Source organism: Oryctolagus cuniculus, chromosome 6 (assembly GCF_051225735.1).
Source record: "Oryctolagus cuniculus isolate XC-2025 breed Fujian yellow rabbit chromosome 6, ASM5122573v1, whole genome shotgun sequence".
Classification (NCBI taxonomy): Eukaryota; Metazoa; Chordata; class Mammalia; order Lagomorpha; family Leporidae; genus Oryctolagus; species Oryctolagus cuniculus.
Genome location: NC_142872.1, coordinates 27,955,624 through 27,969,902, shown reverse-complemented (window position 1 = coordinate 27,969,902; position 14,279 = coordinate 27,955,624). Strand labels below are relative to the sequence as shown.

The 14,279-nt window shown below is 56.2% G+C and overlaps 1 protein-coding gene across 6 annotated transcripts in view; it reads left to right on the top strand.

Annotated features, from left to right (window-relative positions):
• The window catches only part of SIL1 (SIL1 nucleotide exchange factor), a 277,751-nt gene extending 265,830 nt beyond the window's left edge, over positions 1 to 11,921 (top strand). For all 6 annotated transcript variants that reach the window (XM_008255099.5, XM_008255096.5, XM_089335931.1 and 3 more), the window contains 3 exons: positions 7,817 to 7,913; positions 8,361 to 8,525; positions 11,397 to 11,921. In XM_008255099.5, the coding sequence (XP_008253321.1) occupies positions 7,817 to 7,913; positions 8,361 to 8,525; positions 11,397 to 11,753 (619 nt within the window). In that variant the 3' untranslated portion in view covers positions 11,754 to 11,921. The remainder of the gene's footprint in view (positions 1 to 7,816; positions 7,914 to 8,360; positions 8,526 to 11,396) is intronic.
• Positions 11,922 to 14,279: the final 2,358 nt, after the last annotated feature.

Here is a 14,279-nt window from a genome sequence, read left to right as displayed (position 1 = left end):
GGAACAGCATCTCAGAGAGCACTGTCAGAAAGAATGAGTACAGGGTCCTGGGATGGCAGATTGTGAGAAGGGGACTTTCTCAGTGGCACTTGGCTGCTCCTGAGCTTCAGAAGGGCTGACCTGTCATGTCAGGACTAGGCAACACTCTTTAAGAGCTAGACCTGGAGGACAGGCTTCCAGATGCTCATTGGGATGCCTGCATGCCTGAGTTCCAGCCCCAATTCCGCTTCCGATTACAGTTACTTCTAACGGTCAGCCCAGGAAGCAAGTGATGGTTCAAGTACTTGGCACCACGCCACCCATGTGGGAAACCAGCATGGAGCTCCTGACTTAGCTGGGACCAATCCTGGCCATTGCAGCCATTTGGAAAGTGAACCAGTAGATGGCAGATTCTGTGTGGGGATAGGTATCCATCTCTCTCTCTCTCTCTCTGTGCCTTTCAGTGACATACTTTTTTTTTTCCTTAAAGATTTATTTATTTATTTATTTGAGAGGTAGAGTCGCAGACAGAGCTCCGGAGAGACAGAAGAAATCTTCCATCCACTCATTCACTCCCCAAATAGCTGCAACAGCCGATCCAAAGCCAGAAGCCAGGAGCTTCTTCTGGGTCTCCCATGTGGGTGCAGGACTTTCCCAGGCCATCAGCAGGAAGCTGGATCGGTAGCTAAGCAGCTGGGACACGAGCTGGCACCCATGTGAGATGCTGGCACTGCAGGCAGTGGCTTTACTTGCTACACCACAGCACCAGCCCCCGTCATACTTTTTTTCAAAGAGATAGACTTGGGATCCATGAATATTATCTTCAGTCAAGCAGATTTCAGTTCAGTATCAGAGACACTTTTCTAGAAATTGGGAAAGTTTCAAAAGGGCGTAAGGCTGTTTGGTGTGTTGGAGTTTGCTCCACTGCCATAGTCTTAGGGTACTCTAGCCAGTGACTGGGGCTGCTGTATTGGCAAAAAGGTTGGCCCTAGTTATCCCATGAGTGGTCCTCAGAATGTAAGAGTAAGGATCATGCAGGCAGTTTTGAAAAAGCAGGTTTTTGGAGCCCCAACCCCTGAGATTATGATTGAGTATACATTGGTTAGGTTTTGACATCTGTATTTTCAAAAAGTTCCTTGAGTGCTCCTTGGAGAAATGGCTAAGTCCATGGCTGGCACAGGGAAAGTACAGCATCTTGTACAAGAACATCTTGTGCCAGAGAATAAGGAAGTATTCTCAAAGAGCCATAGAAACATGTCAGAAAGACAGAAGGCAGTATGAAAAGGTGCTAGTGATTAGTTCAAAGATAATTGGAGCATCAATATAATGACAGAAGTGCCTTATATTCCATATATTAAGAATCCGTGAATCCATATTGATATAAATGAATGAATGGGAGAGAAGGGAAGTCTCTTCTTTCAAGTAGAGTGCCACCGAAAAAGAAGCTTTGACAAACTTAGAAGTAATGTTACTTTAAGCAAGAATTATCGAGGAATGTCAAAACTAGTGGATGAAAGGTTGATGAGGAACAGATTGTCTGTTCTCCCTGCAAACTATTTATTAATTTCAGAGGGACAGATAGTAACTTTGTAGTGGAGAGATCTGGCAGAAATTCTAGCCAGTAGTCAGAGTGAACATGGCCAGTTGTGGGACTGGGTGACATCAAAACCTCCAGACAAGATGCACTGAGAAGGGTGCAGCATTGTACTGCTGCAAAAGGGTGTAACCTCAGTGTAATCCCGAGAACACATCCGATCCAGATGAGACGTTTGAACATTGTACAGCTGGCCTGTACACTCCAGCAGTGTCAAAGTCATGAAAAAGACAGACCAAGGAGGGGAGGGGCCCAGATGAAAGGAACTTGGGTCATTGTGGCCCTGTACAGTGGACCTGGGACCAAAAATACATCTTGGCAAAATCCAAATATCTATAGGTCATCGTGTCAGTGTTAATTTATTGATTTTATAATTGTATTGTAGTTTTGTTCTTGGGAAATACAACAATTCTTCAAAAAGTTCTTGGAAAATATTGGAGTTAAAAAGTACATTTATTCTGGTGCTGAAAAAAATTTTAAATCCATGTATACCTGGGGTTTTCAGAATATTCATTAGAAAATGCATACTATGAAAAACTGCATGAATTTGAAAATTTTTTTGCATCCAAATGTATCTTTTAATTTCCCTTTTCCATGACCTTTTTAAAGTCCCCTTGTGAGCACTGATACACTTAGGGGCAAAGGAGCATCACATTACAGTTTACTCTCGAACGTTTCAGAGGAGGAAATATGCGTAAATCCATGTAGGAAGAAAGAAAAACAAACGTGGTAATTGTTAACCGCAGGATTTCTGCCACTCGTCGTGCAATCTTTCTGTAAGTTCTTTTTCTGTGTGATGTTTTTGCTTTTCTGTGATTTTAAGTGTCCAGTCTGAAATGGTTTTAGGAACAAACGTGCTCCAGGTGACTGTGATGCAAGCTTTGCTTAGAAGCTGCCAGCTGTTGCTGGGAGATTGCTTCCTTTGAGACCAGAGATGGGCAGGCTGTGTGCGTGTGCATGTGTGAAGCTCGAGAGAGGTCCTAGAGACCCTGCGTGAGCACCCCGTGTTTACTGCAAGCAATGGCTGCTGAGTGGGGCAGCACACGGAGGGATTAGGTGATAGCCCTCCCTTCCCCAGCATCGCAGGGAAGCTCCGAGGGGCCCAGGGTGCTGGCCACGCACTGAGGCGGTTTGAGGCGCGTGTTCTGAGCTGAGTGGTTTCTTGGATCTTCACTTCCATGTGGAAGTCGTGTGTAGTACTCATGGCAGGGGAGGGGGGATGAGTGTGTGATTCTCCAAGCTGGTTGCATAGCTCCGTCCAGTCCCCAGGTGGCAGGCAACTGTAGATCCCCTGGAACCTCCCTGTGTTTGACAGATACAGGACACATTAGGGCACAGACAAGATGGGGCCGCCCGAGAGAGTCCTTCTGAACAGGAGGGGGAGCACATCCAGCTTCATCAGCCGAGCCCGGCCAGCCCTGCCTGGGGTGGGCCTGTCCCTGCTGCACGACGTCTTCTCTGCATTTCCGGTGGACAGTGGCAGTTCATGCCTCTGCTAAGAGAACTTAGAGAAAGCACCTCTGTCCCTCTTAGAAATACTGTGAGGGCCCCTGAGAGAGCACAGCCATGGATCTGAGCGCAGGCTTGGTGTGGGGGTCGGTGCTGCTGGCTGCATGGCCTTCACCCCGGCGTCTCCTTGCTGCCGTCTGCCCGGTCACACGCAGCCTTATTTCCAGGTCCAGAGCCCCTTCTCTTCCAGGTTCTCTGCTTTCCTGATCAGGCTCTGCTTTCAGCCCTGGTTTTGATTTGCCCCTGAGTGGAACTTCTGTGCACACTCATTCACTGTGTACATGCCTGGGGCCTGCAACCCCATAGTGGCACAGCTTCCTAAACCGGGAAGGGCCCAGACCTAACTTCATGCTCTACTCACTGTGTTAAAATTCCTAACCACTTTTTTTTTTCTTTTTAAAATTTTTATTTATTTACTTGAGAGATAGAGATAGACAGTGAGAAGGAGAGACAGAGAAAAAGATCTTCCTTCTGTTGGTCACTCCCCAAATGGCCACAAGTCAGGAACCAGGAGCTTCTTCTGGGTCTCCCACGTGCAGGGGCCCAAGCACTTAGGCCATCTTCTACTGCTTGGCCATAGCAGAGAGCTGAATAGGAAGAGGAGCAGCCGGGACTAGAACCGGTGTGCATATGGGATGCCAGTGCCTTAGGCAGAGGATTAACCCACTGCGCCAGGGCACCAGTCCCAGAAATTCCTAACTACTTTTTAACAAAGGCCCCTGTTTCCATAGTGTTTGGGTGCTGGGCGCCAGGAGGGGAGAAAGGCAGCCTCCTTTGTAGTTCCTGGCCTGGCCCTGCTGCTGTCCCTGAGATCAGCAGCTCTCTTCCCTCCCCCAGACACTTGCCCAGCTGTCCTTAGCTCAGTATGACCCCTGACCCATGGCAGATTGCCCACGTTGCTGTCACCCTGCCCCAAACTGGTTCCTGCAGAGTCGCTTCCATCCATCCCACCCATGCCGGTCCCTCCAAGATTTACTGAGTAGCAGCTGCCGCCGTCCCTGTGCACACACACAGCTGACTCGCCTGCTGATTGTGAACATCTCAGTAATCCAAGTGCTAATGGTATTTATTCAGTCCAGCCGCCTTAGCCCTGAACAAGGTTTATTCTCATCTGTAGTGTTGGAGGCGAGCTACTTCCTTAGTATCCTTCTGTTGACTTTGAACACACCAGCACCACTGATGTCACGGAGAGGCAAGCCAGGTGGCTGCCCCTTTAACTCTCTCAAATCCCAGCTGTCAGGCAGCAGGACTGGCCTCTGTAGACATGGGCCACAGTTGCGGTCCAGAGCCCCTAGGCTAGATGGCAGCAGGGCTGGCCTGGGTGTGCTGGGCTGAGTAGAGCCTCATTCTCAAGGTCTGGCCTGGCCTGTTTTGTACCAAACTCAGTACAATTATTACCTTTTGGCCTCAATTCATTGACTAGCATTTTGGCATTCATTAGCTGTTTTGTTTTTTGTTTATTTACTTATTTACTTACTTGAAAGATTCACAGAAAGAGGGAGAGACAAAGAGAGATATCTTCTATCTGCTGATTCACTTCCCAGATGAATGTATTGGCCAGGGCTCTTATAAGGCCAAAGCCAAGTGTTTCATGCAGATCTCCCCCATGGGTGGCAGGGGCCCAAGCACTTGGGTCTGTCTTCTGCCACTTTTCCCAGACCATTAGCAGGGTGGCTGTCCTGTCTTTAATGAAAGGTAGTCTTAATAGTCTTAGCTCTCCCTCACAAAGTGAAGAGACTTGCCCAGGGTCATTAGACATTGTTCATAGAAGCTCTCCCTAGGATCCTCCAGGCCCTGGATCTTGCACACTCTGATTTTTTTTTTTTTTTTTTTTGACAGGCAGAGTGGACAGTGAGAGAGAGAGACAGAGAGAAAGGTCTTCCTTTGCCATTGGTTCACCCTCCAATGGCCGCCACAGCCGGTGTGCTGCGGCCGGCGCACCGCGCTGATCCGAAGGCAGGAGCCAGGTGCTTCTCCTGGTCTCCCATAGGGTGCAGGGCCCAAGCACTTGGGCCATCCTCCACTGCACTCCCTGGCCATAGCAGAGAGCTGGGCCATCCTCCACTGCACTCCCTGGCCATAGCAGAGAGCTGGCCTGGAAGAGGGGCAACCTGGACAGAATCCGGTGCCCCGACCGGGACTAGAACCCGGTGTGCCGGCGCCGCAAGACGGAGGTTTAGCCTATTGAGCCGCTGCGCCGGCCGGCCACACACTCTGATTTTACTTGGAGCTCTTCAGAGCCCATGGCGGAGCTGCCCTGGGGAACCCCCACCCCTACCAGAAGATACTCCGCTCTGCTGTCACTGCTGGGATGGAGGCCTGAGCTCACCCCTGCCCCTGCCACACTTGCTCAGCCCCTTGGCGGGGCTGTTAGGAAGAGCTGGGGCTGTGCCAGGGGACTGTTTGGTGAGTGCTCCGAGCAGTCAGCGTGGGCTCATCGTTCAAGCTGGGCAGGGCGTGGCCCAGGCTGCCCTCTGCCAAGGAACTATTCGGCTTGAGGTGCTGCTGTCCACTCGCAGTCCCTTCAGGACCCTGCTGCAGGCAGGAAGTTGGATTTGGCGCCTTATACAATGATGCTAGCAACCTGCCAGAGGGCGCCAGGTTTTCCTTGTCCCCCTGGCTGACTTCCCTGTCCTGGGCGTCATTCTCTCTTCTCTAAGTGGGCTTTCCTCATGGGGAGGATGGCAATAGGGTAGGGCATACAGGACCACTCTGGCTGTGGGGCCCTGGCTCACGGCAGGCTGCCTCTGAAGACTAGCACTTATCTGTGTGTGGCTCCAGTGCAGACAACGTGAGGGTCCTAGGCAGCAGGCCAGACTGTTGATGAAGAGCCCTGTCTGCTGCTTGGGCCGTGAGGGACCGGGCATCCCAGCAGTGCCCCTGGGGCTGGTGCGGTCAGGCCTCGCAACTGCCCTTGCTGAGAAGCAGCGCTGGCTCTTTGTGTGGACATCTCTGCATGGGCGCCTTCCGTTCCTGCCCCTGCCTGCTGTAGGTGAGCATCCTCAGGCATGTGGTGGCAGAGACAGACCCAGTTAGCTTGGCTCTGATGAAGCCGCCACCTTCGCAAGTCAGGGGAACAGGGGCTGCAGAGGGCCCGAGCTCCAGGCCCTCCTGCCCAGTGCCCACTGCCTCGCAGGACAGGAGCTGTCAGCTTGCCTTTCTCAGTGGACTCGTACTATCTCCAGGCTGCTCCTCAGACAGGAGGCTGGCACTGCGGCAGACCGGCCAGCATACCCCTGTGTTTCCTCTCCAGCTAGGAGAAAGCAGAGGGACCTCCCTTTTGACAATAGGGATCCTGGCTCCCATGCCAGGTCTGCCTTGATTCTTGAGGCTGGTTCCTGGCAGGAATAGAAGGGGTAGACCATCATCTAGGGGTAACCTGGGCCCCGTGTGTTAGTATTTGGCCAGCTTTAGGAGCCCGGGCAGCTGCCCAGGGTGTGATCTCTCTTGGTACCTGACTCCTCTCTTTTCTGCATTTTGGACCAGGAATCAACTCCTTCCTTTTTGTCTTTGCTTCCTTCCAACCTCTTTCCTCTCCAGCATGTAGTGAGAGGTCCTGGTTGGGAGGGTCGGGTGTTAGGAGGAGCAGGTACTTTGGGGGTCTCTGGGACACTTATCGTCAAACTAAGGTAAGGCAGCCAGAGACACTGAGAGACTTTGGGAGACTCTGGTTCCCTTGGTGGGAGGGTGGGACAGCCACTGTGTGACCTCTGTTCCGGCCTTCTCCTTGCTTCTGGCTGCAGACCTTGTATGGCCTTTGCTCTTCTGTTCTCTTGGGCCCTCGAATGGCTGTGGGGGTGGGGGGGGGAGACCACCTTCTCAGGGACTGACCGTGAGGGTCTCTGCACTGATCACTTGCCCCTTAACTGCTCACTGTTGTCAGCCAGGAAAGCAGGGAGCCTGCAAAACCATGTCCTGCAGGATTCCCAGCTGTGTCCCTTGCCTGGCACCCTGCCCTAAAGGAGGGTGCCCACCGGCTCCCATCCTTTCATCTAGGGGGCTAGGCCTGTGGGTGCGTGGCTCTGTACTGCTCCTCTGGACAGAATGGACAGAGGCAGGACAGAGGCAGGCCAGGCTGCCCTTATTACTTGTTGGTTGGCGGCTGCTTTGCTGTGGCTCCTGTTCACGGTGGGCTCTGTGCAGAGCGCTGCAAATACAGGGCCGGAGGAAACCCCTGCGGCTGCTCCTGGGGAGTAAGAACCCACAGGGAGCGCCACTAGGCCTGGTTGAGGATTTATCGAGGTGCTCGGTTGCTCTCTGGGCACTGTGCTCTCTGCCTGCCCTCCCCTCACAAGTGTTTTCTATGTGCTAGCCGAGGAGGAGAGAGGAGGGGGGTGAGGCCCTGGCCCTGTCTGTTACAAACTCCATAGCAGAGGGCCGCACACCCAAGGTGTGATGTGCCTGGGATGGTGGAGGGCGGCGCATTCAGCACCAGCCTGGAGGAGGCTTCATACAGGAGAGCTGGTGAACTGGCCTCTGGCCATGGGAGTGGGCTCTGTGGTAGAGGTGACTTCCCCCACCCCTACACCCACCCCTAGGACCAGTCCAGCTGACCATTGGTTACTGGTGGTGAGCCCTAGCTCTGGCCCATCATCTGAGCTAGTCTTTGTTGTCCCAACTGAAGTCTAGCTTCTCCTGAGCAGGAACCACCCTGATGCTCCTCCTCTCTCCCCAGGGCTAGCTGCTAGGCAGGCTGGGCAGAGTGGCCACTCTTTCCTCTGCTTTCTTCTGCAGCAACCCAAAGGTCCAGGTGGAGGCCATTGAAGGGGGAGCCCTGCAGAAGCTGCTGGTCATCCTGGCCACTGAGCAGCCTCTCTCTGCAAAGAAGAAGGTGAGTCTCTGTCTCCTTCTTCCTGCCCACTCCCAGACCCTGTGAGGCCTGAAAGGATGGGGTCCCTTCGCAGGCTGTGCACGTGTCCCTGGGTCCTGAGTGTCATCCACTGAAGAACAGGCAAGAGGTCACACTCAGCCTATGAAGGTAGATGGTGTGTGTAGAGGTGGCTGGGCCCTGGGTGAGCTCCAGTGGCCTTGGGCCCCACCTGCAGCTTCCTGCCTACCTCCGTTTACCCTCTCTCTCTGATTGGCTGAAGGTTTCTGATGTCTCTCCAGGCTCTCATAGTCCTGGGTTCTGGGATACAGCTATACCCCAGAGTGGTGGGGGGCTAAGAAGAGTGGAGGCTGGGTGGGGTCACTGGGGCACATCTGCCTTTTCTGAGTCTTGGGGAGCAGGTCTAGCTCTCTGGAGCACTTACCTATCCCTGGATCTGTGCCTCCCCAGGTCCTGTTTGCATTGTGCTCCCTGCTACGTCACTTTCCCTATGCCCAGCAGCAGTTCCTGAAGCTGGGGGGGCTGCAGGTCCTGAGGAGTCTGGTGCAGGAAAAGAACACGGAGGTGCTGTCCGTGCGTGTGGTCACGCTGCTGTACGACCTGGTCACTGAGAAGGTGCGTGCCCTGCCTGTCCACCTCCCTTGTTTCTGGCCATTTTACCCAGGACCCCTCCCAAGTCTCCTGCATCTGCCCGTCCATGTACAGGGATGGAAGATGTCACAACTAAGCTGCAACCTGAGTGCTGGTGACCAGGGGTGCAGGAGTGAGACTGAGGGACAGTACCAGGTCCTTTGTGGAATGAAAGGCATGGGGTGGGCCTGGGCAGCTGAGCCTGGGAGCCAGGAGATCAAGGATCCAGGGCTGATGTGGCTGACTCAGGATTCTGTAAACCTGGAGGCACCTTCTCTGGGGGGCAGGAGCTCAGAACCACAGCCCTTGAGAGCCCCAGGTACCCCATTGCTTGCCACCTGAGAGAAGAATTGGTGCCCATCCCACTTTGGTTTTTGCATGCCTGAGAAGCATCTTAATTAAGGAGGAGAGAGGAAACCAGCCAGGCCTGGCTTCCTAATTCAGCTGCTGCGGAGAGCGTTGGCACGGCCTTCTTAGTTGCCTCTCCCGGGCCTCATGCTCCCGGAACAGTCGGCTGCTGATTGGCGGAGCAGGGCTGGGATGCTGCAACCGTGGCTGAATGCTGGAGGCTGAGAGCACCCCCCACCAGCCCTTGCCAGCTCTTCGCCCTCCCCCAGGCAGGGCTGGGCTGCCCATGGCAGCCTTTCTGTCACTCATCCTCCCTCTCCCCCGCTGCCTCTCTGCCTGGCTTGATTCTTGGTCTGCTTCTGTCTCTCTCTCTCTCTCAATCCAGGCTGCAGAAATCCAGGTTTTCAGAGCAGCCAGCAGCCGTGCGGTGCTGAGTTAGTTAGTAAGGCCTGGGCACGGTTGGCATCCTGGGAGCGGGCCAACTTGGAGGAAGCTATGCTCACTGGCTTGACATTTCCCAAGGGGATGCGATCTCTCTCTTCTGGTGTCTTGCGTGTGTGTCTCTGCTGGGTTCTAGAGCACCCACACATCACTGGAACAGCACCACCAGGCGGTCTCATAAGGCTGCCCTGAGTCAGCTGTAGACAGCAGAGAGACATCCTTCCTCCTCCAGGGCGGGGGCCCAGCCTGAGAGCTTGTGTGGCTGTGCCCTGTGGTCCAGATGGTTGTGTCTCCAGCTGGTGGGCCCAAAGCTGCACGGAGGTGGTGGTGCCTCCTGGGGTGCCATGCATCCCAAGGTATTGGTGTTGGGAGACGGCCACTGACCCATGGAATTCCCAAGGAGAGTGTCCCCATCAGACTGCAGGGGTTCCTGGCATACTCCTACTGTGGGCTACCAGGCCCAGGCATTGCCTCCTGTATGCCTTGGCCCATGACAAGGTTGCTCCCTGCTGGGCAGCGGGGCAGGCAGGACTGTGGTGCTGAGCCCTGTGCACCTGGCAGCAGGAGCTGCACTTGTGAAGGCACAGGGACAAGTTAGCCTGACCAGTGCTGAGGTGAGCAGGGATGCAGCTAGACTCCCAGTCCCAGGGTAGGGGCTCAGACTTTGTCATCAGAAATGCCAACCTAGGTGGCGACGCCGGCTGCTAGCCACAGACTGGAGGAGGCAGGGTGGAAGTGGGAGGCTGTGGGTGCCAGCCATGGGCAGGGGCCAAGAGAGGACTGAGGGTGTCTGGGGGGAGGCTGGTGGACATGGGACTAGAGTGAGAAGAGGATGGTGGGATCCCTCTCAGCCTTTCCTGTCACAGGATGCAGGACTCGCCCACCCAGCTGCCTCGGTCTACCCATCAGCCAGTGGCTCCAGCTCTCTTCCCCAGGCCACCCTCCTGCCCTCTCCAGCCTCCCCATGCTTCTCTCTGCCTGGGTCAGGCCGGGGCTTCTGGCTTTCCTAGCACAGGTGCACTCAGTTCACTGGTGTGGCAGAGCCCCACCCTCCTGCCCCTCTGCTCTGCTCCTCTGCCTGACACTAGAGACACACTCCTTGCTTGTCAAATTCAAGTGCTGCCTTTCCTACCCCTGGCAACCCTCAGGGCTATTCCACCACATCGGCCAAGGAAGCCGTGTTACAGACCAAGGCCATGAGCGTGTTCCCCACTAGGCTTCCGCAAGTACCCTGGCTCCTCGCAGTAGAAGCTGCTCATGGGAGGGCTGCCCAGGGCTCTGGGTGTTAGGTCCCCAAACCTCACAAACCAGAACAGCCTGCCCTTCGAGGGCGCGCAGGCCTGTGCTGCCGACCCGTGTGGACTGGCCCTTCACCCTTGTGCGCTTGAATGGCTTGGGGAAATTCCCTCCTCCCGCATCTCCCAGGCCCCTGGTAATAAGGACGATGGTGATAAAGATGGAGGCTGTGAGTGTACTGAACTGGCTGACGTCTGGGGAGGCACCTGTGCTGTGGATGATGCTACTTGTTGAGCATGGACTTTGTGCTGTGCACTGGCTGCACTTTGGCTATCCGAACGGGCCCTGGACTCTGCCCGGGAGGTGGCTGCCTGGGGTCCGAGGGAGGCCGAGCGGCAGCCCACGAGCATTCCACAAGTTGGAGACAGCAGGAATTGGAACCCAGCCTGTGTGGCCCTCACTGCATGGTTGGGTTAAATCCAGCATGCTATAAGCAGTTACCTGTTAGTTGTAATTCATCTGCTAGGCCTGGAGAGCTCCTTCAGAGCTGGGACCTGTCTCAATCTTGGTTTCTCTAACTCCTGGCACAGTGCGCGCGTGATTTAGTGAGAAGGTGTGTGTATGAGAGAGTAGGAGGAATGTGTGCATGCATGGGAGATGTGTGTGAAGCCCTTCCCCCATGAGGTCCTCTGAGGCCTGAGAGTGTGGAGGACGAGGATCTGGCCTCATGGCTCAGCCATGGCCTTGGCATCTGAAGGGCAGGACTGACTGTGTTCTTTGTATCCCCCCCCCCCCCGCCCCCAACCTGGCTCCTGGCTGTGCGGAGGGCAGATGTTTGCTGAGGAGGAGGCTGAGCTGACCCAAGACACATCTCCAGAGAAGTTGCAGCAGTATCGCCAGGTGCACCTGCTGCCAGGCCTGCGGGAACAGGGGTGGTGTGAGATCACAGCCCACCTCCTGGCGCTGCCTGAACACGACGCCCGCGAGAAGGTGCTGCAGACCCTGGGTGCCCTCCTGGTCACCTGCCGGGACCAGTACCGTCAGGACCTGCAGCTCAGCAAGATGCTTGTCAGCCTGCAGGCCGAGTACCAGGCACTGGCCACCCTGGAGCTGCAGGAGGGTGAGGATGAGGGCTACTTCCGGGAGCTGCTGGGCTCCATCAACGGCCTGCTGAAGGAGCTGAGATGAGGTTGCCCCTGACTCCACGACTGGACTGGGGCACTGCTTGTGAGGCTTGGGGTCTCTGGCTTGGGTGGGCTCTTCAGGGGACATAAGGCAGGAGGGAAGATTTCCCTACTGGGGTGTGGGCACCATATGGGCAGTGCTGGTGTGGCCATTAAATGAAGATGTGAAGGCTGTTGTCTGCGGAGTCTCTATGCAGACTGGGCAGGCCCTCAGCTGTGCCTGGGATGCCTGGGGGTGCAGTTAGGGCAGGGCATCTGTCAGCAGGAAATCCTTGGAAACCTCTGGTCTTTCACCCCCGCAGAAGCACTATGACCTTGAGGAGTCACTGCTCTGAGCTTGTCTGTGCCTCCGTCAGAGGTAGTGTCACGGAAGGAGAGCGAGCTTGCATAGACACTGCACCAGTGGTGTGTGCCTGTCACCTGAGCTGGCGCCTTCCCCACCCAGGGGATGAGGAAGGTCTGTCGTCTCTCCCTGCGTCCAACACTGGCCTTGGGGAAGCCCAGGGCATCTGCACACAGGGAAGCTGTCTCAGCCCAGGCACGGGGGGGGGGGGGGGGGCTCTCTGGGGAAGAGTCATCTCCTTGGAGCTGCCAGGGGCGGGAGGCGGGGGACAGGCCTGCCCCACCCATCTGGAGGGCCCCTGTGCCCTCCCCTTTCTATGCACAAGGAGGCACTGGGGACAACCCCAGGAGGAGGCCGCACAGTTGGGGGCAGCTGAGCCTGGCGAGGCCCGGCCCCCACCCGTGAGGCCGAGCTCAGGCTGGGAGCCTGCTGCAGGTTGTCATGGCAACGCCAGCTCTGGGCTTTCCTGATTTGGATTCTGGTGCATTTGTTTTTCAGCCTTCCTCAATGCACCAGAGGCTCACTCCTGCTGGCACAGGCGCCCCGCCTGTCTCCCACGGGTGAAGTTGGGCAGGCTGGTGTGGGACAGGCCTCTGCTTTCCTGATCGGGCCCAGCTTATGGAAATCTCACTCCCACTGAGCAGAGGGGAAACTGAGGCTCAGCTGCACAGGGGAAGTAGCACCCCCTCAGCCCTTCTCATGTCCACCTCCCACCACAGTGGAGCTGTGGCCAGTACAGAGCCCCTCCTGAGAGGGCAGGAGGGGAACCAGCCCCCCACACTTTCCCCAGTGTAGGAAGCCCCAGGGCTCAGGCATGGTGGGGACCCGACATGGGCATGCTAGCCAGTGGACCCAGGTTCAGGCTGCATTAGGGTAGGTGCTGGCTCCACCCCCTAATTTCTCAGTGACTGCTGCCTTTAGGTCTGGGAGGAGCCCCCCCGGGCCTTCACTCTGGGTGCCACCCTGGGAACCGGGGCTGAGGAGTGGGAGCTAGGCTCCATGCGCCACAGAATGGCAGTGGGGGCCACAGCCACAGGACCTGGGGTTATGAGCTCCTCCCTGGGGGGACCTGGCAGTTACAGGCCAGGACTAAGCTAGAGGGGATCTGGCGTCATACCCGTGTTGGTGTCCTGCTCCCAGGATGGGCTGAGCCAGACCCTCATTTCCAGGGACAGTAGGGAGGGACAGGTGTGGCAGGCCTAGCCCATCCTCAGCAGGAGTGGGTTTCACGAATGCACTGCCTCACTCTCGATGGCTCGTGTTGTGTGTGTTGAGCCATGGTGCGTGTCAGGCCTCCAGGCTCGCAGACAAGGAGGTCACCACCTGGATGCCAAGGAGCTTTGGCTGGTGGGGGGACGCGCACCAGGACTGGGACGCCCCTGACTGAGTTGAGGGAGTCAGGAAGGCCTCAGGGAGGCAGTGATTCCAAGTAGAGACATGCAGGCTGTGTAAAGATCAGGGACATGTGGGCGGGAGAAGGTTTTGGCCCTGAGCAGCACTGTCCTCCAGAGACCCCTGTGTGTGTGGTGTCGCACGGGCAGTGAGGGGCGCATGGCCTCCACGCCCCAGACGGTGCCTTGGCCCAGTGTCTGCCACGTCTTCACCGCAGGACAGGAAGTGGAAGACAGGCAGAACGGAGGCAGACCCCGACAACAGGCTGCCAGGGGAGTGTTGCGCCCGCCCATGGGGAGTGTGGCCACGTGGTGGTAGCATGGGCCGTGTGGGCCCCAGGGCACGTGCCTCAAGGACCAAAGGCTCAGCTGAAGCCCTCAGGCGGGAACAGGGCCCAGAGGTTTCCGAGAAGCTACCATCACCAGTGCCCTGGAAGCTGTGTTGGGGACTTGAGCTTGCTATTGCAGGGTGCCTTGTGAGCCGCGAACAGGAGGCCTCATGGGACTGGCATTTGTCCCTCTCATCGGCCTGGGGAGAGTGGAGGACCCTGGGGCAAGCGAAGAACAGGGAGCCCCGGCTGGGATCTGGGTGCAGTGTGTGGGGAGCAGGTGGCTGACAGGAGCGTAGGGGCAAAATGCCCAGGCTACAGACAGGCAGCAGAAGTGGCCCTTTGAGGATCTGCGAGAGGGATCAAGGGTGACGCCTCAGTGTGTGGAGTTGTTTGCAAAAGCGGGGAGGACTAGTGGTCAGTGACAGGCACCTTTTGGGTGTGGTTGTCTCAAGAGGGGCATTCAG